Source organism: Cetorhinus maximus, chromosome 31 (assembly GCF_964194155.1).
Source record: "Cetorhinus maximus chromosome 31, sCetMax3.hap1.1, whole genome shotgun sequence".
Classification (NCBI taxonomy): Eukaryota; Metazoa; Chordata; class Chondrichthyes; order Lamniformes; family Cetorhinidae; genus Cetorhinus; species Cetorhinus maximus.
In genome coordinates, this window is record NC_135909.1 from 17,254,147 (window position 1) to 17,279,267 (window position 25,121).

General features: G+C 43.3%; 1 protein-coding gene, 1 long non-coding RNA gene and 2 other non-coding genes across 4 annotated transcripts in view; 2 read left to right on the forward strand and 2 right to left on the reverse strand.

The window, feature by feature from the left end:
* LOC144670309 (uncharacterized) overlaps positions 1 to 25,121 on the forward strand; it is a 621,539-nt gene that overhangs the window by 137,049 nt on the left and 459,369 nt on the right. The window lies entirely within an intron of this gene.
* On the reverse strand, positions 1,146 to 1,217 carry trnam-cau (transfer RNA methionine (anticodon CAU)). Its single transcript has one exon. It is a non-coding gene; the product is annotated as a tRNA-Met (tRNA).
* Positions 3,822 to 3,893, reverse strand: trnag-ucc (transfer RNA glycine (anticodon UCC)). The gene has a single exon. It is a non-coding gene; the product is annotated as a tRNA-Gly (tRNA).
* LOC144670359 (histone H2B-like) lies at positions 12,751 to 13,158 on the forward strand. Its single transcript, XM_078532837.1, has one exon. It carries the CDS (start codon positions 12,781 to 12,783, stop codon positions 13,156 to 13,158), a length of 378 nt encoding a protein of 125 aa, XP_078388963.1. The 5' UTR covers positions 12,751 to 12,780.

Here is a 25,121-nt window from a genome sequence, read left to right on the forward strand (position 1 = left end):
CCTCGACTGAGGAGGTTTTCGAATGAGGAAGGGTTGATCAGGTTGGATCTAGACTCACTGGAATTTGGAATAACTTAACAATGTGATAGTGAATGAGCATCTGGCAATGAGTGACAGCAATATGTTAGAGACAGACATTCAGTTCGAGCACAAAGGTCATATACATGCTGGTTATCACCTCAAGTAAGGCCAATAAGGACGGAATGAGTGATAAACTGAGCACGTTAAATTCCCATCGGCTATTAATAGGTAAAACAAGACAGGAAACAATCAGAGGCAGTCAAATAATAATTTAGTGCAATCTGTACCGAAGGAATGAAACTTTTATGATAATTATGGTTAAGTATTATTATGATTAATACTATTAATAATGGGGACGGAATTCCATAAATTAAACCAGTGATTAAGAAGGAATGACAATTTCTGTCCAGATAATGATGAACTGTGTATTTGGTGCGATGATGTCTCCGCTATGCTGATAGTTTTGTCCTTCTCGGTGGTTCATGTCACAGGGAGGACGCTGCTGTTCAAATAAAGATGACGAATTACTGCAGGGTGTCCTATAGATCGGAAAACCTGCGGCTAAGTTCCCCTCCGAGTCACTCATCATCCTGACTTGTAAACATATCGCCGTTCCTTCACTGTCGCTGGGTCAAAATCCTGGAACTTCCTTCCTAACAGCACTGTGGGTGTACCTACACCACACGGAATGTAGCAGTTCAAGAAGTCAGCCCACCACCACCTTCTCAAGGGCAACTCGGGATGGGCAAATAATTCCGGCCCAGTCAGCGAAGCCGACATCCCGTGAATTAACTTTAAAAAATATGACCTTGACGATATTGTTTCCATCTAAGAGGATGTTTTTTCTATTCAGATAATCATACAGTGATAGTGAAGAGGAGGTGGCCACTCAGGACATTGCGCCTGTGCCAGTTCTTTGGGAGGAATGGGCTGAGGGAAAGGGGAAAGCATTGGCTGGGATGTGTTTGCAGCATTTCCAGCTTGTATCCATCTGTGAATAAACACCATATCAGAGATTTGTTGAAGATTGAATTTTTGCACTGGAAGCAAGAAACTGTTGCAAATAACAGACATGATTGTGGGTAACAGAAAATGCTCCCTTTTGGCATTAATGAGAACGTAAATAGCAGAGGATGGTTTCGATCCATCGACCTCTGGGTTATGGGCCCAGCACGCTCCCGCTGCGCCACTCTGCTGCTTGATTTTTAATGTCTACTGTTCCATTATGGTGTTAAAGTGTTTCACATGTTTAGAATATATTTCCTGCTGTGGAATTGTGCTCTCTGGTGTTGAGAAATGTTCTTTGTTGTTGTGTAAAATGCTTCCCTGCAGTACAAACGTGTTCCCGGTTGTATAAATATGATGGCCGAGCCAGCGAATCTCACGTCCATTGAATTTAAAAAAAAGTTCCGCTCTGTTGCACTTCTCAGCTCTGGCCAGTAGATGTCAGCACACTCAGAGAGCGACAGAACAGACAAGAACCGTTCACATTTTATTGGACGGCGAAGGGAGGTATTTGGAATTACTAACGGTGAAGATGACATTTCATAATATTTTGTTATACCAAGCAGAAGTTATAATGTTGTGCTGAAACCGTCAGATTGTTGTTTTGTATTTGAGAGTGAGATACATTCTTCATTGCCCTTTTCTGGCCCATTTTGTGAACGTGGGATTCAATATCTATGTCACTTACTGGTACTGTGTGAAACTGAGAGACATTCTGAACCTGTCAGTCTTGGTTACTGTATGTGAGTGTGGAGACATTGTCAGTGGAACTGCAAATGTGTTTGGATTTATTCTGACAGTCACTGTCTTGGACTCTGGTACTGAGTCGAGGTAACATGGAAACAACATCTATCTCTCCTGCACTCTTTGATTGATGGATGGAAAGTGTGACTCTGGAACTATTTCTGCTGTCTGTGACTGTGAAATTGATGTCCTGTCTGTGTCTCTGCGCTCTGTTAATGATAATGTACGGACTGTGTGGGAGGAGCTGGCGGGAATCTTCATTCTAGCTTGGCTGGAGGAAACACCACATTTATTCTGGTTCCTTCAATTATTTGCCTGTTGGAAAAAAATATATTTTAGGACTCAAGTACAGATGGGGTGGAAGGTACAGATTCCATCAGTTTAACATCCATAAATAATCATTGTGAATGGTTTGAGAGGCTTTAGACAGGCTCTAGCTCTGATTGGGCAGTCCATTCTCAATCCAAATCTTCAACCATTCGGAGAGCCAGGTAGCAGGAATTGGACGTGCCGATTGGCTTATATTTTCAAAATCGAAAAGCCTGCCAATTTGACGGAAAAAAAAGATAATAGCCGAACGGCTTAATTTCCAGGCAATTTTAATCTCACACTTTAGGAGCTGTAATATTGCATTTTGCGTCACAGAATCCTGGCGCTATTTTAGGAACAGATTAAATGTGTCAATCTCTTATCTGTAACCGGCGGTAACAAAGCAGCGATTTAAAACAGAGCCAATCTCAGCTCACTGGAAACGCAATGACATTGGTTACCAACCGACTCCTTCACACAGGCTTCATCGGGACAGAGAGAAACGGCTGATTTCTGATCCTGTCCCCTGAAAGCGGCCGGGAATGTTACAATCGGAAGAGCGGAGCGCTCCAGCAGCCACACGCTCAGCATAGCTGCTCTTTCTCAGGGGCCTGTGAACACGGCCCGCGGGGAGCTGCAGTCCATCCCGGGAGGAGCGAGACTTGTGACTTTGGCTTTGTCCTGGGCTCTACCGCCGGTCTTTCTACAAGCTTACACACACTTACACCACGAATGAAAAATTCATCCCGCACTCGCCCTTCCCCTGTCTTTGGGGAATGCAGTCGGCCACTTCTGAATGGTCAATGTGTTCGGAATCTCATTGGGTGGCTTTTGTAACCAATCAGAGAGCAGCTTATTTCACCAACTTTCAAAGATTAATGAGAAAATGGGCCGCAGATTGATTGAGCCACACTGGCAGAGCTGAAACGGGTTTTCAAATTGAAAATAAGCGCCAATGTATTTGAGAATGGCTGAAAAAAGAGACATGTCAAAGCTTTTCCTTCTGCACTCAACAGGACACTCCCAAGAAAACCAATATAAGGGGAAGACACCAATTTATACTGATAGAGAATATACTTCAGGGTGGAAAGTGACCGTCTTAGGTCCGGTCATGAGCTTGTGTGATACACAGCGCGAAATGATCTGATCAGGGTAGCCATTACCCTGCAGGATGCCTTTGATGAGCCAGGTTTCAGCATCAAGCTTGCACGGTGAGCAAATGGCTCGGGCCCTATTTACAAGGTTGCCGATGAGACCAATCTTACAGAGCGTGGGACTGTAAGAATCCCAACGCGTATATTGACCAGTGAAGGTCGGCTTACGGTAATCCTGGTAGAGAATCCTCTGGAAGATTTCTCAACTAGTGTGTCAAGGAAGGGGAGTTATTTTGACTGCTCCATTTCATAGGTGAATTTGAGCGCAGGATGGAGCCCATAAAGACATGTAAGGAAATTGTTACATGCAGCTGCGGATTTAAATATAACAAACGTATCATCGACATATCGGAAATATGCGAGGGGGAGGAGGTGAGGCGTCTTTCCACCCAAGGCCCGAATTTTACGTTCGAAAAACGTGAGTGATGAAAATGTTAGACTTATTTTATTTCGTTAGTCCTTTATTTTCTTGTTGGAAATCTCCCCACACTTTCTGTTCTTTATCTAATTTTGGAAACCACAGAGATTAACTCTGCGGGTCCGGAATTGTGGTCTGATCACGGATAATGCTGAAAAATAAGTCATTACTGCGATGGCCGGGAATCGAACCCGGGTCAACTGCTTGGAAGGCAGCTATGCTCACCACTATACCACCATCGCACACTTCTTTCAATCACAGTCAGCATTTATAGTACCGGGAAACACACTATATCTTTGGCATCTTGTGTATGAATGATAAACTGTTTTGCAATAATTCTCACCATGTTTATGTTGTTTCACACTCATTTAAAATGTCCCCAAAGAAGTTACCTCTTTGCACGTCTCACGTGCAGCCAGCAGATGGCACCAGTCCACAATAAATTGGCTCCTGTTGTTTCTGTGGACACATCGAGACAGGAAAAGGTCTGTTGCTGCCCGGGGAACGGGCCGTGAAACAGACAAAGATAGTGACCAACTACAACGGCTCCATGTAGATATCCACAAAGTTCCGAACAGTAAAAAAATGCAACTTATCCTGGAAGGGGTGATGAAGTTCTCTCTGAAATAACTACACCAACACTTCCCTTAAAATAATTGATTTGTTGTCACAAATTCAATACCAACCGTTTAAATTTCAGCCGGTATTCATTTCCAGTTGTTAGACAGACACTTTCACTGACCGGTTCAATCTTTGCAAAACTTTTCGAATTCCCGCTCAATAAACTAAATTACAGACCCGTGATCCGATTTTATCTTGTTCTTAGTCCCAATCATTTGGAATAGAAGCTGTCCTAGAAATGGAAGCAGACTGTTTGTCTGTTTGTAGAAGCGACTGGAATGAGGCGGGGATATTGCTGACAGGTCTGGATTTAAAAGATCCGGGTTTCTAACTATAGATAAACAAGACGTTCCATTGAGTAAGATTTGTTTCGAGCTGCTTCACGTTCCTCTTTTATGTAGCCCGCCCCGACCTGACTGAGAAAGGGACAGAGAGTGAGAGGCGGCGGATTGCTGGTTTAAAGGAATGGGGAAAGGCGGAGCAAAGCGGCATCGCAAAGTGCTTCGTGATAATATCCAGGGCATCACCAAACCAGCAATCCGCCGCCTAGCTCGCCAGGGACGCACTCTCTATGGATGCGGCAGCTGAACAACTCGACCCTTTCTACCAAACACACAACAAAGGCTCTTTTAAGAGCCACCAAAAACGTCACATTAAGAGCACTGACTTGGGAACGGGAGAGAGAAATCTAAAGATGAATCAAACATGTCCTTTTTCGGTCATTAGTTCATTTATTAAGGTTGTTGATGTCTTAAGTGGGGAGTGGAGCGGTGTATTACCTCCCCAGACCCCACTCTCCCACTACAGTATAGTGGAAACATGACTCACACCATTTTCTCTTCAACATCTATTGAACCGTGACCTGAATAAAACCCATACAGTTCATGATGTTTATGTGTGAGACCCAGAACTATCGGCCTTCACGGTCATTTCGCCCATCAATAGCTTTCTACCCGCCTGTTACAAACAGATCAGGTAAGGAATCCGAATTGAAAGCGGGTTGTAAGGTATGCCGGGCTGTCTTTTGCAGCGAAGCTAGTATTTTTTAACGAAAATGCTGGAAAAAACTCAGCAGGTCTGGCAGCATCTGTGTGGGGACAGAGTTACCGTTCCGAATGGGCATGACGCTCCTTCAGAGCCAGAATGAAATGAGTTCAGACAGTGAGCAGCCCTTTCACAGACTCTGTGAGTGGCTCTGAAAAGAGCCTTTGGGGTATTAGATTAAAGAATGGCCGCTTCACTTGGTCTTCGAGCCCGCAGCGGCGCTGGTTTTCTTGGGCAGCAGCACGGCCTGGATATTAGGCAGCACCCCGCCCTGAGCGATGGTCACCCCTCCCAGCAGCTTGTTGAGCTCCTCGTCGTTGCGGACGGCCAGCTGCAGGTGTCTGGGGATGATGCGGGTCTTCTTGTTGTCCCGGGCCGCGTTACCGGCCAGCTCGAGGATTTCAGCCGTCAGATACTCGAGCACAGCAGCCAGATAGACCGGGGCTCCGGCACCCACACGCTCAGCATAGTTGCCCTTTCTCAGGTGCCTGTGAACACGGCCCACCGGGAACTGCAGTCCAGCCCGGGAGGAGCGAGACTTGGCCTTGGATCGAACTTTACCGCCGGTCTTTCCTCTTCCAGACATTTCACAATCTCACAAACACTTTCACAGAGAATGAGGAAATCCTCTCACATTCGCTTCTCTTATAGCTTCGGGAGGAATGGTGCTGCGGGCATTGCTGATTGGTCACTTTGTGCCGCGTCTTTGTTCATATCACCAATCAGATATCTACTGAACTCACCAATCCGGAGACTCACGGAGTGAGGGCGGAAAATACCGGCGCCAAATTTCAACCAATTTTTTTGACAAATTTTCAAAGCCCGCCAAATTTGTAAAAAAACGGACAGAACATAGTGTTAATTGGAAACAGGTAATTCAGTATTTAATATACGAATGTTAGATTTACTTAATCTCGCTCTCCCTTTCTCTATTCTACGGTTGATCTGTATTTGTCTGTTTCTGATTTTCAGTCTGGGTTTATCTGAACCTGAAAACCAGCCGATAATAACAGCTCCAAATTTACGCTTTTCGACATCGAAAAGGCGGCCGATAGATTTATAAAATAAGGAATAAATTTCATGTAGAAAGTCTTATGTATAAAGTGAACTCGGTGTGACGACAAAGTTTTAAAATTCCCCGTCCCTGATGGGACTATTTCACATTTTATCCCAAGTTCCAGATACGGGATCTATTCGGAGAAAATTTCCATCTTTTATGAAACCCTTTAACCAGCCGGCAAAGTCTCATTGACATCGTTCTACAAACGGACGGTACATTGTCGATATTCGTGAGAGTCAAAAGCAAACATGTCTGGTGTAAATTTGCCAGCGTTGAGACTGAAGGTTCCGACACAACCGGGGCTGATAGGAAATGAACGGATCGATTATTGAGACCAAACTTGACCAGAACTGGAAACTGACGCATTTGAGTTTTATTCTCTCTCCAAAGCCAGGGAAAGGGGCCGAATATAAACACGTCTGAGAACAAAGAGCAGAGGGTGAGCGGGCAGTCATTCATTTATGGGGCATTATTATCAGGACCTAAGAATTCAGCGAGTGATAAATCTACATTAGCCCGAATATGATGGAAATAACATGAAAATAACATTGTTCGAAATGTTCAAATTTAAAACATGACAAAGTAAAAATTGAGATGAAATAGCTTTTTCAGAGAGATTGTGAGTGGCTCTTAAAAGAGCCGTTGTGTTGTGAATGTTGTTCAGTCCATTGTGGGGTTTTACTTGGAGCTGGTGTACTTGGTCACCGCCTTTGTCCCTTCCGACACGGCGTGCTTGGCCAGTTCCCCGGGCAGCAGCAGGCGCACGGCGGTCTGGATCTCCCGGGAGCTGATGGTGCTGCGCTTGTTGTAATGGGCCAGGCGGGAAGCCTCACCCGCGATGCGCTCGAAAATATCGCTCACGAACGAGTTCATGATGCTCATGGCCTTGGAGGAGATGCCGGTGTCGGGGTGAACCTGCTTCATCACTTTGTAGATGTAGATGGCGTAACTCTCCTTCCTCGACTTTCGCCGCTTCTTGCCGCCCTTTGCTACCGGTTTCTTTAAGGCTTTCTTGGCTCCCTTCTTGGGAACTTGTTTCTTCTCATCTACCATTTTCAGTTTCAGACACAGAAATAAACCAAATCCCTTCCGAGCGCCGATTAAATAGACAGTCTCCCAGGTCTATGCTAATGAAGGATTGGAGAACTTTGATTCTGATTGGACACTTTTTAAAAACTAAAACAGCCTCTTCTCTCTTATTTTTCTGATTGGTGTCTTTAAATATCCAATCAGATTTCGAATTCTCCACCAATCATTAGCCAATTTACTGCAACCAGGCAACATATTCTACAAGGCTTCTCTCCAGCCAGAGTTTCTCAGTGTGTAAAGATATATTGGGAAATGTTGTCTGGCTGTCGGTGCGAGGGACCGTCCGGGGATGCAAGTTTCCTTCTGGTTCTCTGACGCTCTGCTAATGTGTGCCACTTACTCGGATACTGTGTGAGGTAGGGGGATAGAGTACAGTGGGTACATTCTGTTCTTGAAGCTGTGGTACAGTGTGTGTCTGATGTATCCTGTGCTTGTCAGTTTATGGAACTGGAAATGAAATTCGCTCATGAGTTTCTCAGTTTATGGAACTGGAAATGAGATTCACTCATGAGTTTCTCAGTTTCTGGCGCTGTAAATCAGTGTGGCATTGATTGTATATATTTCAGTCTGTGCTGCTATCCGAGTGTGCAATTCGCATTCACTCCCAGAACCCGGTCTGTGTTTGAGATTAATTCTGGACATGCCAACATCTGATCCGCAATCAGAGTGTAGAATTCAGTCTGTATCTGTCAGTTTCTGGTATTGAATAGGAATGTGAGAGTCGTTGTCAACATCTGGGAATCTTTGAAACATATTCTGCATCTGTTTATCTTTACTGCTGTATGTGAGAGTGGAATTACTTTGGTTAATTCTGGTACTAACATAGTCAGGAACATACGAACCAGGAGCAGGATTCGGCCCCTCAGTCACTCGAGCCTGCTCCGTCATTCAATGAGATCATGGCGAAGGGATAGGCAGTGGCAGATATTTAAAGGGATATCTCAGAATTCATGGAATTTTTTGCTCCGATTGGAATGTATATGTTCTAAGAGGAGGGCCCACCATCCATGATTTACTGAGAAAATTAGAGACAGAATCAAAGTTAAAGGACTAAGACTGCAGACTGAACAATGCATTACATACCACTCCCCAAACCTCAGTGTATCTACAATCTGCATGAAGCTGATCATACATCCTGGGAAATGTATTAGATTGTATGATATATGGACATTCAGGATTGTGTTCGCAGAGATGGAACTCTAATCCAAAACTCTGACATAATATCTGATTAATACCCACAGCTATTAACTCCAGTTGAAACACATTTTATATTAAACATAAGTCAGGCTTACACTCATAATATATAGAATAGAATCTCACAATTGTTACAGCAAAGGGAGGCCATTCGGCCCATAGTATCTGTGCCAGCTCTCTGCAAGAGCAGCTGAGCTGCTCCCACTGGCATATTCTTCCTCACCGGCCTATTTAATTTTCCTCTTGTTCTTTTTTCTATTTCCCTCTTGTCCAACGAGATCAAATTATCTTTCCACGTGGGCAAAATTGATTCTCTTTATTGACATTGATCATGTCCATTCAACATCCATCCTTTCCCGAGGTTAATAGTCTCAGCTATTCTAATCCAGTGCTGATTACTGATGAGGTTTCAACTGTAATATGGATAACTCCATATTGGGATTCATTTATCTGCCATCTTCTTCCCCATTATCCCTTACACTCTCTGAGTGCAAGTTTAGTTGTCCTGAGCTGTGTCTGGTACCCATCCCAATTCTCCATCTGAAATATAACTGCTTTCCTTGGATTTATCTCCACAAATGAAGAGGGATCTAGTGTGGTTTGTTTGGTTTCAAACACCACTTTGCAAGTTCACGCTCCCAGCAAGAAGCCTGATCGACTAAGGATGAAAATCAGAAATTCAGACTTGTATTCTACCTGATTTCCAGGCATTGGAATTAATTTCCATCCAGATTTCTGCTTTGCACGACCCAGTGGGGAATCTCCTCACTCACTACACAAGATCATATAATTACAGGTCTAAAGAGCAGTTGATACGTCTGACACTTTTAAACATTTATCAGTATAAAAACCACTTGATAAGGCTGCAAGATTAAAGAAAAACTGATTGTGAATGGGAAATGAAAATGTGAACCTAACTCGAAATTGGAGCAATTTTCAGGGAGACTCAATTCTGACAAACATCTCGAGTGTTAGTAATCACTGGTTATTGTAGGAGGTTTTTGCTTTTTTATTCATTCATGGGATATAGGCTCACAACACAAGGTCAGATAATTACAGGTCTAAAGAGCAGTTGATAAGTCTGACACTTTTTAACATTTATCTGTAGAAAGGCCACTTGATAATTCTGCTCGATTAAAAATAATGATAGTCAGCCTGATATGAAAATGTGAACTTAACTCTGAAGTGGAGATATTGTCAGGTAGGCTCAATTCTGACAATCATCTAGAGTGTTAGTGATAACTGGTTATTGTAGGAGATGTGAGCTTTTTCATTCATTCATGGGATATGGGCCCATTCCTAATTGCCCTGGGGTAGGTTGTGGTGAGCTGCCTTCTTGAATTCAACTGAGTTGTTTACTCGGCAATTGTAGATGGCAGTTCAGAGTCAACGTCATTGTTGTGCTTGGTTCTAGGATCAAATATAAGCCAGGCCAAGTAAGAATGAGGATGATAAAACTACTTTCCTAAAGGTTTGAAGATGTTAAGCATTGCATTTTGAACAATACTCCTGAGATAAATATGACAGACAGATACAGAATTATTCCCAGAGTCACATGCAACATCAAAAACTGAGAACTAAACAACAACTGTCTCTCTTACAGACAGCACCAGAGACTACTCAACACATCTTGCACAATACCAGACACTGTGAGATACAGTATGATGACCAATAAATGCACTGTGAAAGAGAGTAATACAAAATGAATCCCAGTGCATAGGCTGTGCCAAAGAATTTCAGGTACAGAATGAATCCCACATCACACAAAGCACACTGACTGATAGATACAGGATGAATCTCAAATTGTCCCAGAGATGTAGAGATACAGAATGAATCTGACATTCACACAGTACCACAGACTGAGAAAAACAGAGGAATCTCAGAGCCAAAGACTGATAGAGACAAAATGAATTCTTCATTTCAGCAAAGCATCAGGCACTGCACTAGAAAATGGAACCAACGTTTACACAGCGTCCCAGAGTTCAACAGAAAGAAAATGGATTGCAAACTTCCACACAGCACCACTGATTAAAAGAGAATTAACCACACTCATATCCAGTACAACCCATTGAGACAGATTCCAGATTTGGTTGTCTTTGGTGCTGTATGTGACACTGAGATTAACTGCGTCAAACATTGCAAGAGATGGGGCTGCTGAGAATGACTCACATTGAATCAGTGCCGATACAGACTGAACTCCACACTGCCATTCAGCAACGGATGTTGACAGGTATATAATTAATCTCACATTCACACACAGTATCAGGCACTGATAGTGAATGAGAAGTTCACAGACTCAGATATAGTAACACAGACTGAAAGATATAGAACCTATAACACACTGACCTACAGTGCCAGAGACTGACAAATACAGAATCTCATTAACATCCAATTACAGGGACTGACAGGTACAGAATCAATCCAACAATTTCTGTGGCCGAGAGAAACACATACTGATTTTATTCCGCTCTGGCTTATAGTCCCAAGAAGCAAATGAATTTGTTTACATGCACCAATAACGGACAGATGCACAATGAGTTTCAGGATGCCAAGTGAGCCCAACACTGAGACATGGTCCCATCAAGTCACAGATACAGAATAAACCCGACACTCGCATACTGTACCACGGCCTTCCAAACACACACAGGATCAGAGAATGAATAAATTACACACATTACCAGACATGTTTTATATATGCTGATGACTTATGTGCCACTGCCCAAAGCACTGATTTTAGCATCGTGGAGAAAACACTTTCTGAGGCCTTGGAGGGACCTACAACCTACTATGAAGAAAACCACCTTCGCACAAACCCATCAAAGACGCATGTTTGTGCATTCCACCTCAGAAAGCGTGAAGCCAAACGCCAGCTTAAAGTAACCTGGTGTGGAGCAACACTGACGCATTGCGAGCACCCTATCTACTTAGGAGTCACCCTTGACAGATGCCTCACCTTCAAGAACCACATCAAAAAGACAAAGGCAAAAGTGAGCGCACAAAACAACATCCAGAATAAGCTCACTAACACAAAATGGGGAGCAAGCCCGAAAACATTGCGAACCAGTGCACTTGCTCTTTGCTATTCCACTGGGGAATACACCTGCCCTGCATGGGAAAGATCTACTCATGCTAAGAAGATGGATGCCGTTCTGAATGCAAGCTGCCGACTTATCACAGGTTGTTTAAAACTAACAAACACCAACAGCCTATATATCCTGGCGGATATCACTCCCCCTGATATAAGAAGAACGGTAGCCAGCAAGAAAGAGCGACTCCGTCAAACATCAGATGAGAGGCACCCTCTACATGGTCATACACCTACACCCAGCCGCCTAAAGTCAAGGAAGAGCTTCATGAACAGTGTTGTTCCATTACAATCCACCCCATCTGAAGCCCGCATCGCCTTGTGGAAAGACTGGCTCGCCAGTCTCAAACAACCCCCAGCGATGGAAATTCTACCGGATGAAAGCCTTCCCCAAGGAGCTAATTGCAACTGGGCAACATTCAAGTGCCTTAACAGACTTAGGACTGGTGTAGGTCGTTCAAAGGTGTCACTAAGAAAATGGGGATATACAACCAGCCCGACACCTTGTGAATGTGGAACTGAGCCACAAACTATGCAACATCTCCTGCAATGCCTATCGCTAGAGGAACCTTGCACTGTTGCAGATCTTGCCGAATTCAACAACAAGGCGCAACAATGTGTCCAGTTCTGGCTGGGCCATGTATAGACTGTCCGTGGACACGATAAGAAGAAGACCAGATACTCACAATTCCTGAATGAACCCACATTCCCGGACAGCCCCTCGCACCGACAGCCAGGCGACATTTCCCGGTGTATCCTTACACACTGAGAAACTCCGGCTGGAGAGGGGCTTTGGAAAATGTATTTCCTGATTGTAGTAAGGAGGCTAATGATTGGTGGAGAAACCTAAATATAATTGGTCGGTTTAGCTATCCAATCAAAAAAAAATCACAAACTAAGTCCCCGTTTTGTTTTAAAATTGTCCAATCAGAATCATTGTTCTCCCATTCCTCATTAGCAAATATCTGTCAGACTGTCTATATAATGAGCGGACGGAAGGGGTTTGGTTTATTTCTGTGTGAAATTGAGATTGAAGATGGTTGAAGAGAAGAAGAAACCAGTTGCTAAGAAAGGCGCCAAGAAAGCGGTGAGTAAACCGGCAGGAAAGGGCGGCAAGAAGCGGCGAAAGTCGAGGAAGGAGAGTTACTCCATCTACATCTACAAAGTGATGAAGCAGGTTCACCCCGACACCGGCATCTCCTCCAAGGCCATGAGCATCATGAACTCGTTCGTGAACGATATTTTTGAGCGCATCGCGGGTGAGGCTTCCCGCCTGGCCCATTACAACAAGCGCAGCACCATCAGCTCCCGGGAGATCCAGACCGCCGTGCGCCTGCTGCTGCCCGGGGAACTGGCCAAGCACGCCGTGTCGGAAGGGACAAAGGCGGTCACCAAGTACACCAGCTCCAAGTAAAAATCCCACAACGGACTGAACCACACCCGAAACACAAAGGCTCTTTTAAGAGCCACCCACAGTCTCTCCGAGAAAGCTATATCATCTCAATGTTTAATTTGTCGTCTTTCTAATTTGAACATTTTCGAATGATGTTTTCTGTTAGTTTTGTTTCCTACTTTCAGGCTAATGCAGATTTATCACTCTGTTCAATCATTCGCTGTTGTTAATAATGTCCTATAAATTAATGACTGTCCGCTGACCCTCTGTAATTTGTACTCAGACGTGTTCATATTCGGCCCCTTTCCCTGGCTTTGGAGAGAGAATAAAACGCAAATGCGTCAGTTTCCAGTTCTGGTCAAGTTTGGTCTCAATAATCGATCAGTTCATTTCCTATCAGCCCCGGTTGTGTAGAAACCTTCAGTCTCAACGCTAGCAAATTTACACCAAAAATGTTCACTTTTGACTGTTGAATATCTACAATAAACCGTCCGTTTGCAGAACTATGTAAATGAGACTTTCTGCCGGCTGGTTGAAGGGTTTCATAAAGGATCGAAATTAACCCCGAATAGATTCCGGATTCTATAAGCGAATCTGGAACTTGGGATAAAATGTGAAATAGTCCCATCAGGGATGGATATTTTTAAAACTTTGGCGTCAGATCGTGTTAACTATTAATGGGAATTTCTATCTGAACACTTCTTTGTTTTATAAATATATCGGCCGTCTTCGATGTCGAATAAAAAGAAAGTTTGGATTCCTTAAACTTGGCGCCGATATTTTCGACTTGTTTTTAGATACAGATAAACCCAGAATGAAAATCAGAAACGGACAGAGATAAACTGTAGACTAGGGAAAGAGAGAGCGAGATTAAGTAAATCTAACATTCGTATACTGAATTAGCTCTTTACAATTAGTACTATATTATGTCCTGTTTTTGAGAAGTTTGCGGGCTTTTAAAATTTGAAAAAAATCGGTTGGAATCTGATAATTTGGCGCCGGTATTTTCCACCCTCACTCCGTGGAGTCTCTGGATTGGTGAGTTCAGTAGATATCTGATTGGTGATATGAACAACATTACGAGACGCAGCACAAAGTGACCAATCAGCAACGCCCGCAGCACCATTCCTCCCGAAGATATAAAAAGTGAAGGTGAGAGGATTTCCTCATTCTTTGTGAAAGTGTGAGATGGTGAAAATCTCTGGAAGCAGGACTCTGCTCTATGGGCTGTTACCAGGGACACGCACTGAGACAAACATCAACTGCAGCTGGAGGATCATCAACTCGGTGAAAGACGCCCTTTGGTCTGCCTGAAACTTGTTGGTCTTCCCCGGCTGACTGTTGCAGACTGGCACATTCCAAGGTCCAGGGATATGTGCTGAGGGAAGCACTAAAGCTTGGGGCAACCGCCGCAAAGGCGCAATGGGGAAAGGTCGCTGTCTAAAGCCTTTCTGCCATAGTGCACCAAAACAAAAATAAAAGTAGCTGGAAAAACTCAGCAGGTCTAACAGCATCTGTGGAGAGGAACACAATTAATGTTTCGAGTCTGTGTGTCTCTTCATCAGAACTGAGGGAATATTGAAATGAGGTGAAATATTAGCTGGTTGATGGGGTTGTGACAGGTAGAGCTGGGTGGAGGGCCGCTGATAGGTGGAGGCAAAAGAGAGGTTGTCAAAGATGTCATAGACAAAAGGACAAAGGGGTATTGACGGTGGTGATATTATCTAAGGAATGTGCTAATGGTGACATTAAGGGTAGAAAGCAGGACGAGCAAGTGACAGATGGTGCTAGTGAGGGTGGGGTGGGGTGGGGTGGGTGGGGTGGGTGGGGGGAAGGGATCGAAATAGGCTAAAAGGTGGAGATGAAACAATGGATGGAAATACATTTTAAAATAATGGAAATAGGTGGGAAAAGAAAAATACATTTAAAAAAATATAAATTATTGGAAAAAGGGGGATAGGAAAGGGGGTGGGGATGGAGGGGAGAGTTCATGATCTGAACTTGTTGAACCCAGTGTTAAGTCCAGAAGGCTGTAAAGTGCCTAGTCGGAAGATGAGGTGCTGTTCCTCCAGTTTGTGTTCCAGCTTCACTGGAACATTGCAGCAGGCCAAGGACGGACATGTGGGCAAGAGAGCGGGATGGGGTGTTAAAATGGCAAGCGACAGGGAGGTCCAGGTCATGATTGTGAACAGACGGAAGGTGTTCCGCAAAGCGGTCACCCAGTCTACGTTTGGTCTCTCCAATGTAGAGGAGACCGTATTGGGAGCAGCGAATGCAGTCGGCTGAATTGAGCGAAGTGCAAGTGAAGCGCTGCTTTACTTGAAAGGAGGGTTAGGGCCCTTGGATTTGAGGAGGGGGGGTGTAAAGAGGCATGTGTTGCACTTTCTGTGGTCGCAGGGGAAGGTGCCGTGGCAGGGGATTGAGGTGTAGGGGGTGATGGGGGAGTGGACCAGGGTGTCCTGGGGGAAGCGGTCCATATGGAATCCCACCAGGCAAGGTGAAGAGAGGAAATGTTTGGTGGTGGCATCATCGTGGAGTTAGCAGAAATGGTGGAGGATGATCCTTTGAATGCTGGCGGGGAGAAAAGTGAGGACAAGGTCATGGTTCTGGGAGGGAGAGGACAATGTGAGGGCAGAGGCGCGGGAAATGTGTCGGACACGTCTGAGGGCCATGTCAACCACCGTGGGCAGGAAACCTCAGTTAAGGAAACAGGAAGACATGCTAAAAGCACTGTTTTGGAAAGTGGCATCCACAGAACAATTGCTGCGGAGACAAAGGTACTAAGAGAATGGGATGGAGTCCTTAAAGGAAGCAGGGTGTGAGAAGTTGTAGTCGATGTAGCTGTGGGAGTCGGAGGGCTTGTATTGAATTTTGATGGACTATCACCAAAAATTGAAACAGAGAGGTCAAGGATGGGAAGGGAAGTGTCAGTGATGGACGATGTGAAAGTGATGGAGGGGTGGAAATTGGAAGCAAAGTTAATACATTTTCCAAGTCCAGACGAGAGCATGAAGCAGAACCGACGCAGTCATCGATGTGCAGGAGAAAGAGTTGTGGGAGGGGGCCTGAGTAGGACTGGAACAAGGAATATTTCATATGCCTCATAAAGAGACAGGCATAACTGGGGCCCATGTGGGTACCCATAACCACACGTTTTATTTGGAGGAAGTGAGTCAAGTTCAAGGAGGAATTGTCCAGTGAGAGTACAAGTTCAGCCAATCGGAGGAGAGTGGTGGTGGATGGGGAATGTTCAGGCCTCTGTTCAAGGAAGAAGTGGAGAGCCCTTAAACCATCCTGGTGGGGGATGGAGGTTGATAGGGATTGGACATCCATGGTGAAGAGGAGGCAGTTGAGGCCAGGGAACTGGAAATTGTTGATTTGATATAGGGCACCAGATGAATCGTGGATGTAGGTGGGAAGAGACTGGACAAGGGGAGAGAGAACGGAGTCATGATAAGAAGAAATGAGTTCCATGGGGCAAGAACATGCTGAAAAGATCGGTCTACCCGGACAGTCCTGTTTGTGGATTTTGGGTAGGAGGTAGAAGCGGCCGTCCGAGGTTGGGAGACTGAGGTTAGAATCTGTGGAGGGAAGATCTCCAGAGAAGGTGAGGTCAGTGACAGTCCTGGAAACAATGGCTTGATGTTCGGTGGTGGGGTCATGGTCCAGAGGGAGGTAGGGGGAGACGGCCATAATACAGTTAGTATTGAGTAATTGACTCGATGATCAATGATTTTATTACGAGTGAGTATAATGGAATACAATTCAATTACAACTCTCAAAAATGTGAAAACTAAAAAATACAGATATCTGAGATTGTAGAAAGTCCAAATTTAACGGGATGAGAGACAGTTTAATAACAAACAATCTGCAGGGGATGGGCGCAAAATGAATATCGAAATGGGACAAACAGAGCTTCAAACGCAAATGGTCCCCGCTTCCGCCACACGTTCACTCGCACCCAACGCCCCTTGCCCCCCGCGCCGACACAGGTTCGGGGATTTTGTTCTCTCTGTGATGAGAGTGAAATGGGGAAAATTCCCATTGATTTTAGCGGCTGAATTGCTACGGAGATCTGCGCATGCGCTGTTTAACCCCGTCCCCAGAGTCGTCACCATGAGGATAAGAGCGCATGCGCAACAAGTCCACCAACAATGGCCGAGAGCGTCATTCACTCAGTGAGCGGAATAGGGTTTAATTCAGCAGCGATCGGAGACATCACCGCCCCAGAGGGAAGTGAACAAACAGCATCTGCTTAAAGCAGCGCATCGGTTTGGAGCCGCGTCCGCAGATATGCTCAGAGATTGGCATTGAGTGTCCGGGCAGCTGAGGCGGAGGCGGCGGCTGTTTTTAATGGGCTCCCTGGAACACGAGCTGCTCCCGGAACATGGAGTGAGCGGGGGGAAGGGAGAGGCCATTCTCGAGCAGTGTCTGGACAGAGTGAGAAGAACTCGCCATTGAAGATCATTGCTGCTTTCTCTCCCCAAACCCGAGTGAAGCTTCCTGGCTTAGTTCCGGCTCCCACTGCCCCTTGTTATTGGACAGAGAATGGCGGGGAAATAGCCGCACAGTAACAATGTTTCCAGTTACACAAAGAAGATCAATTTCAGGCACCAGGTGAGAAGTGTGAAAGAGACATTTTAAACAGTACCTGCTTGTTTCCGGGTGTACAGTTAGTTCAAAGGGAGATGTAAAGAGAAATTTGACCCTTGCAAAGGTCATTTCTCCATCAGATAGCCTAATTCAATGAGCAGTGCACAGGACAGGTTGTCTCTGCAGGTCACAAACTTGTTACAAATCTACTTAAAATAACAGATGAGTAGAAACTGATTGTTCCAGTACTGCGTGTGCTGCTGGTTTTGCTCTGTTGATTCTTCATAATAATTATTACTTGAAAAAAATACATTGATCACTTTTGTACCTTCTACTTCACCTATTCTTCAGGTGAAGGAGTTATATTTCCTGTGTGCATGGAAAGAATTGAAGGAACCAGATGATTCCTCGAAACAAGGAAAAGTGCAGCCTGATGGTTCCAACTCACAGTAAGTACAATATCACTCACAAAGCACAGAGATATTGCCAGGCCTTTAGGCCAAAATGAAACAGTATAGAGACCCACATAGGTCCAAAGGTTGAGAGGTGCCCTTTCAATAAAATATTCAAACAGAGCATTGGTGGGAGAAGTTGTTTCCATTGCACTCCAACCTAGTACAACTGAGAACTAGATACATCAATCCCAGGGCAAAAGCAAACCCAATATTATTTTTAAGTACACAGTGTCACCTTGTCCACAAATTAAATACCAATTATTAACTCCATCAGACAACATTTACCCTTTTGTGAGATACAGAATGGATTGCTCTTAGGTATCGCAGAGTGTAGACCGGGCTACAGATTAAATACCAGTTCCATAATCTCATTAAGTGTTAGATGAGAACATCGAGTTAAAGTATCAATTTCCTTTTAAAAACTGCACGAATTACACACCAGGCCATGTATCAGATCGATGTATATGTTATCATTTCAATTTGTTTTCACAGAGATACAAATTGAACAGCACTACATATCCCATACAAAACTACTGAATGTAACCTATGGCTGTGAAAGAAAACATTGAATAAATATTTTACAAGAAATCAAATGGTAAACAAATATTGATACCATAATTTATGAAATCCCAGTTACATTCAACACCAGAGATGCATAGATAGAAAATAAATCCAAAACTCACTCACCCACCTAGAAACAGACATTTAAACAATAATTCCAAGCACACATCCAATCTGGAGATTGACAAATACAAAATTAAAGCTACTTTCATATACACTGTCACTGACAGAAAGAAGCTGAATATAGTCCACTGTCATATACAGTACCAGGAACTGACAAAGGTATCACAAAGTCCACACTCACTTATTGTACCTGAGACCGATGGCCAACAATAACTAATTCACATTGAGCAGTTAAGATTGAAAAATATAGAATACAGGTTTGGAAGGTGCTGTCTAAGGAGGCTTGGTGAGTTCCTACAGCTCATCTTGTAGATGATATACACTGCTACTACTGTGTGTCGGTGGTGGAGGGAGTTAATGTTTGTGGATGTGGCACCAATCAAGCAGGCTGCTTTGTCCTGGGTGATGTCAAGCTTCTGGAGTTCTGTAGGAGATGACTGATACAGAAGGAATAAGGCATTCACATGCAACACAAAAGACTGACAGAAGCAGGTTGAATGCAACAATATTACACTCCACAGGAAACGGAAAGAAAGCAAAGAATAAAACACACTTTTCATTTCACAGCAGAAAACTTGAAGCAAACTGAATAGAGCAATCACAGGATCAAAGAATTGCATTTATGTAGCTCATCCTGCACTCGTACAAAGTACCACAACTGACAGATACAGACAGAAAACAGCATTTGAATACAATACCAGAGACTGATACATTCACAATGAATCAGGTACACATATAATTATTCAAAGACTGATGGCAGCAGAACTAACATCAAACTCTCACTCACTTCCAGATGCTGGCAGCTTCAGAATGAGCTCCACATTCAGTTGTAAATCTGGGGACTGACAGATGGAATGGATCACAAAATCACATTCAGTTCCACAGACTGATGGGTACATAATTCATCCCATGTTCACACACAGTAGCATAGACAGATACATTATTAAAAACTCTTTCGCAAAAAGCACACAAGACTGACAGATGTATAAATAAATTAACTGTCCCATTCAGTACCAGAGAATGGCAGAAAGAGAAAATAACCCACACTGACACACATGACCAGAGTCTGTCAGATACAGAATATATCCCACACTCTCATCCCAAATCAGAGACTAACAGATGGAGAATTAAGGCCATAACGACACAGCCCCAATGGATGACAATTACAGAATTAACCTAATAATGGATGAGAAATGGAGAGATGCAGATTGACTCTCACACTTGCTGAGTCCCAAGGGCTTATGATCACAGAATGAATCCCACAGTCACACAGAACAGTGGCAGACAGTGAATGTGACCACACTCACAGAGCAGAGACTGGGAGATACAGATTGACATCAGCACTTGCATATAGAAGCAGAGACTGACAGACACACAATAAATCTCTCACACACACTCAGTCCAGAAATTGACAGATGCAGAGTGAACCCTGTGCTCTCACATGGTACAAGATTTGCAGATAGAGAATGAATTCCACCATCTCACAAAAAAACAGTGACAGATATTGAACAAATCTCACTCGTGTACAGTTCACAGAACTGGAAGTTACAGCATGAATCCCAGAATTGCATTTAGGACCAGAAACAGTCAGATATAGAATTATTCCAACAAGCACATTCATTACCAGAATATGATAAAGACAGACAATTATCAGCTAATGAATTAGTCCAAAACTCTCATAGTGAAGCAGAGAATGATGAATACATAATGAATCCCACAAACATTCACTTGCAGTGACTGGCAGATACAAAATGATTTACATACTCACAGACTGAACCAGTGATGAGCAGATACTGAACAAATGTATTTCACACATAGAGCAATTACTAATATTGTTTGATTTCTTCTTTGTATGTTTGTGTCACTAGAAAGTCCAGGAGTTTTGACCCTCCCTAATTGTCATTTTGAAGGTGATGGTGGACTGCCTTCTGTCTGATGCTGTCTGTCATCCATAGGTGTGGCAAATTTGTTGTTAGGTAGCAAGTTCCAGGATTTTGACCCAGTGATGATGACTGAATGGTGACATATTGTCAAGTCAGGATGGTGTTTGAATTGGGGGTGACTTTGCAGGTGGTGTTGTTCCAGGCACCTTCTGTCCATGTTCTTCTAGGTATAACAGGTTGCGGGTTAGAAGGATGCTGTTGAAGTAGTCTTTTTGAGTTGCTGCAGCAGATCTCATAGGTGGTACAAACTGTGTGAGAGTGGGGGAGGGAATAGACTCATGAATTGTGTGTCACTCAGATACTTTATCCAGAATATTATTGATCTGCATGAGTATTGTTGGGAGTACACTCAGTAGTGGAAAGTATTTAATCACACTTCTGACTAGTAGGTTGTAAGTTGCAGAATAGGCTTTAAGGAGTGCAAAGGTCAGTTACTCACTGTGGACCTGCTTTGACCTGTTCATCAAGCTGTAGTAGTTGTGTGGCAGAGTAAGATTAAACCTTTCAATCATTTACCATAAACTAACAAGCACAAAAAAAAGATGGTCACACTCGAGTGAGATATCCCATTGCAGGGAAAAAGCCACACTCGCTTATCATAGACGTGCAGGCAAAGCACAAAACCCACAGTCACATTTCAATTATAAAGAAGTCCATAATAAAATCAACGTTCACAGGTTTTGAACAGACAGGGAAATGAATACAAATGTTCACCAATCAGACACAGACACCGAATCATAGCAACATCTACATTCTACAGGTTAAAAGATTCACAGTAAAACCTACATCTCATTAAACAAAATGAAGAGGTACTGAATAAAAACATATTCTGTTACAGTAACTGACAGGTAAAGAATTAGATCAACATTCTCATATCAGACACACACAATTGCAGAGTTAAATCTAAAATAACATCTAACAAATTGATAGGCACAGAGCGACCGCACATTCACTTGCCAGAATTTAAAAGGTACAGGAGAAAAACCTTTCTTCCATACCAGAGACTAACTTGTACAGAGAAAAATAGACACTCACGTAACTGTAACTGACAGGTGCAGAAGAAGATCCTGATGCACAGACTGGAAACTGCCAGGTAAAGATTAAAGCCAAAAATAACAAATTAGACACTGAGGTTCACAGCAATCCCATATTCACTTGTCAGAAATTTACATATAAAGAGTAAGGCCTTTTCTTCCACACTGGAAATGTCCAAGTACAAAGGAAAACCCAGATACATGTTTAAGAAATTGACAGACCCAAAGCAAAGCCAGCATTCACTGCAGCAAAAAACGACAGGAACAAAATAAAATACACACTCATGTAACAAAAATAGGCACAAATAATTAAGTTCACATGTCCAAAACTGAAACAGTTAAAATCCACAATCACACATCAGTAAGTGACTTGCACAATAAAGCCCAGATTCTCATAGCAGAAACAGATGGAGATAGAGCAAACTAATTCTCACTGAACCAGAAACTGGGCAGGACAGAATACAGATTACACCCATTTTTCAGAAACGGACAGGTGGATATAAAATAAGGTACTTGCATAAAAGAGATTGACAGAAACAGATTAAAGCACATTGCCCCACTTAAAGTTTGACAGGTGCAGTATATAACCCAGTCTTCCAAAATACTGACTTGTACAGAGTGAAAAGAACACTAACATGGCAGGAAATCACATATTCAATATAAATCCACACAGTCATGCCACTTACTGACAGTTATAGAGTTAGATATAATAAATCAGGAAATGCATACGATCATAGCAGATTCTAACAGATAGAGATTAAAATCCATACACTTAGCAGGAACCAAAAGTTACAGGACAAAGCCCACAATCACATATCGAACAGTGAGGGAATCAGAGTAAAACCAACATTGACATAGATGAAACAAATTGGTCGAATGAGGAAAGGTTGCTCGATTTAGGCCAATACTCAGCGGAGTTGGGAAGAATGGGAGGTCATCTTATTTAAAAATATAAGTTTCCGAGGTGACTTGACGGGGCAGATTCTGGGAGGACGTTCCCCCTCATGAGGAGTCTAGAACTATGGTCCACAGCTTAAAAATAAAGTGTCTCCCATTTTAGACTGCAATGAGAAGGATTTTTTCTCCCAAAGGATGGTTAGACTTTGGAATTCTCATCCCCGGAGAGCAGTGGAGGCTGGGCCTTTGAATAAATTCAAAGCTGTGTTGGACTGATTTCTGATTGACGAGGGAGTCGAGGCTTTGGGGGCCAGGCAGCAAAGGCCACAATTAGATCAGCCATGATCTTATTGAATAGTGGAGCATATTCCAGGGGCCGAATGACCTACTCCTGGTCCTATTTATTATGTTCTTAAAAAATAAGATTAAATGTGCCAATTGCATGAGAGAAGTTATTAAGAATAGTGTATATCCCACAATTACATGACAGAAAATGATAGGCAGACTAAAACCCACACTCATAACAGAAAATGGCAGGTAAAGGGCATGCTCACACATCAGACACTGACCAATTCAGTATAAAAGGCACATTGACATTCCAGAAATGGATATTATAATACCATAAAATGCCCACTCATCTCAAAACAAAACAAGAGATACAGAATAAAGCCCACACTCTCAAACTACAGAAAGACACAATGTGAAACTAAACTCACTGGCAAGCAACCAACTTGTCCAAAATAAAACACTTACACATATGCTAGAAATTAACAGGGATGATGTAAGACCATCACTGGCTCAGCACAAACTGACAGCTGCATTGTGCAAAACACTCACACCTACCAAACCTGACAGGTAGATTGTCAAAGTCACATTCACATATGAGAAACTTATAGACACAGGGAGTTTAAAAAAAACACTCATTCACACATACCGGACACTGCCAGAAACACAGTAAAGCCACACTCAAAATAAGAAACTAGAAGCTGCAAAAAAAAAATACCCAATTATGCCAAATATTGATATGCACAGGGTAAAAAAAACCTTCACATATCAGAAATGAGCATGTACAGACAAATTGCACACCATACCACAGACTGAGAAATATGGAGTAAAAAAAACACTTTCCATACCAAATACCAACAGTACAGAATAAAGTACAAAATTACCTACTGACAGACAAGGAGTAAAACCCACACAAACACATCAGTGATTGATGGAAACAAAACCTGCATTCACTGAACAGAGATTGGCAAATACAAACAAAGACAGATCGTCACCTATCAGGAACTGACAATAGCAGATGAAAAGCCACATCCACATTTGGGAGGTGGAAAGAGACAGAGTCAAACCCACACTCATGTAGCAGAGACTGACAGGTGCAGATTAAAATACAGACTGACATAGGAGAGACTGACAGGAACATAGGAAAACACTTCCTTTGAAGCTGCATGGTATGGAGATTTAAAAAAACATAAATTGGAGATTAAATGTTATGAATTAATTGTTGTAATCAACTGCCACAAACTGACATAGATTAAAAGTTTTATCCAAATATCAGTTACTGATAGGCCACATTCACATAGCTACAGAGGACAAATATCTGAAGAGACAGAATAGAAATCCAATTGCTGAATAGCGGGAAAGGGAAGAAATTAGAAATGTGTGATCCATTTCACTGCTGAATGTGGACTACAAAATTCTGTCCAAGGCCATTTCCAATCGGCTCTGGGGCTGGTGATCCACCCTGACTAGATCTGCGCTGTACATGGCAAGAAGATATCTGATAGCCTCTCACTACTCAGGGAAATAATTGCAGGATGGGGGCGACTGGAGACCTACCTCATCAGCTTGGGCCAGGAGAAGGCCTATGGCAGAATATCACACGCCTACTTGATGGATCAGCCCTCCAAAATGGAGTTTGGAGAGGGAATCTGCAGTTGGGTCCAGCTGCTCTACAGAAACCTCAGTAGTGCAGTTTCAGCCAATGGGTGAGAATTGGAAATCTTTCTGATAAATCTGAAGCACTCTCTCCCCTCTCCTGTTCATATTTTGCATAGAACCTTTTGCTGAGTCCATCAGGTAGGATTCGGGTATAAGAAGGGTGACAATCCCAGGCAGCGGAGGCACTCAGGTCAAAGCCTCCCTGTACATGGACAACGTCATCATCTTCTGCTTGGATCCACTGATAGTGTACAGACCTGTGATTGGTTCAAACTGGCCTCGGGAGCCAAGCTAAATTGTGGCAAGAGTGACATCATGTTCTTTGGGGACCTAGGCTGACCATTCCTTTGTCCCCTTCACTGTCAGGTCAGGCTGCCTGAAGGTGCTGGGGATATGGTCCTGGGCATGGACTGGAGACTGAAAGGAGCAAGAAG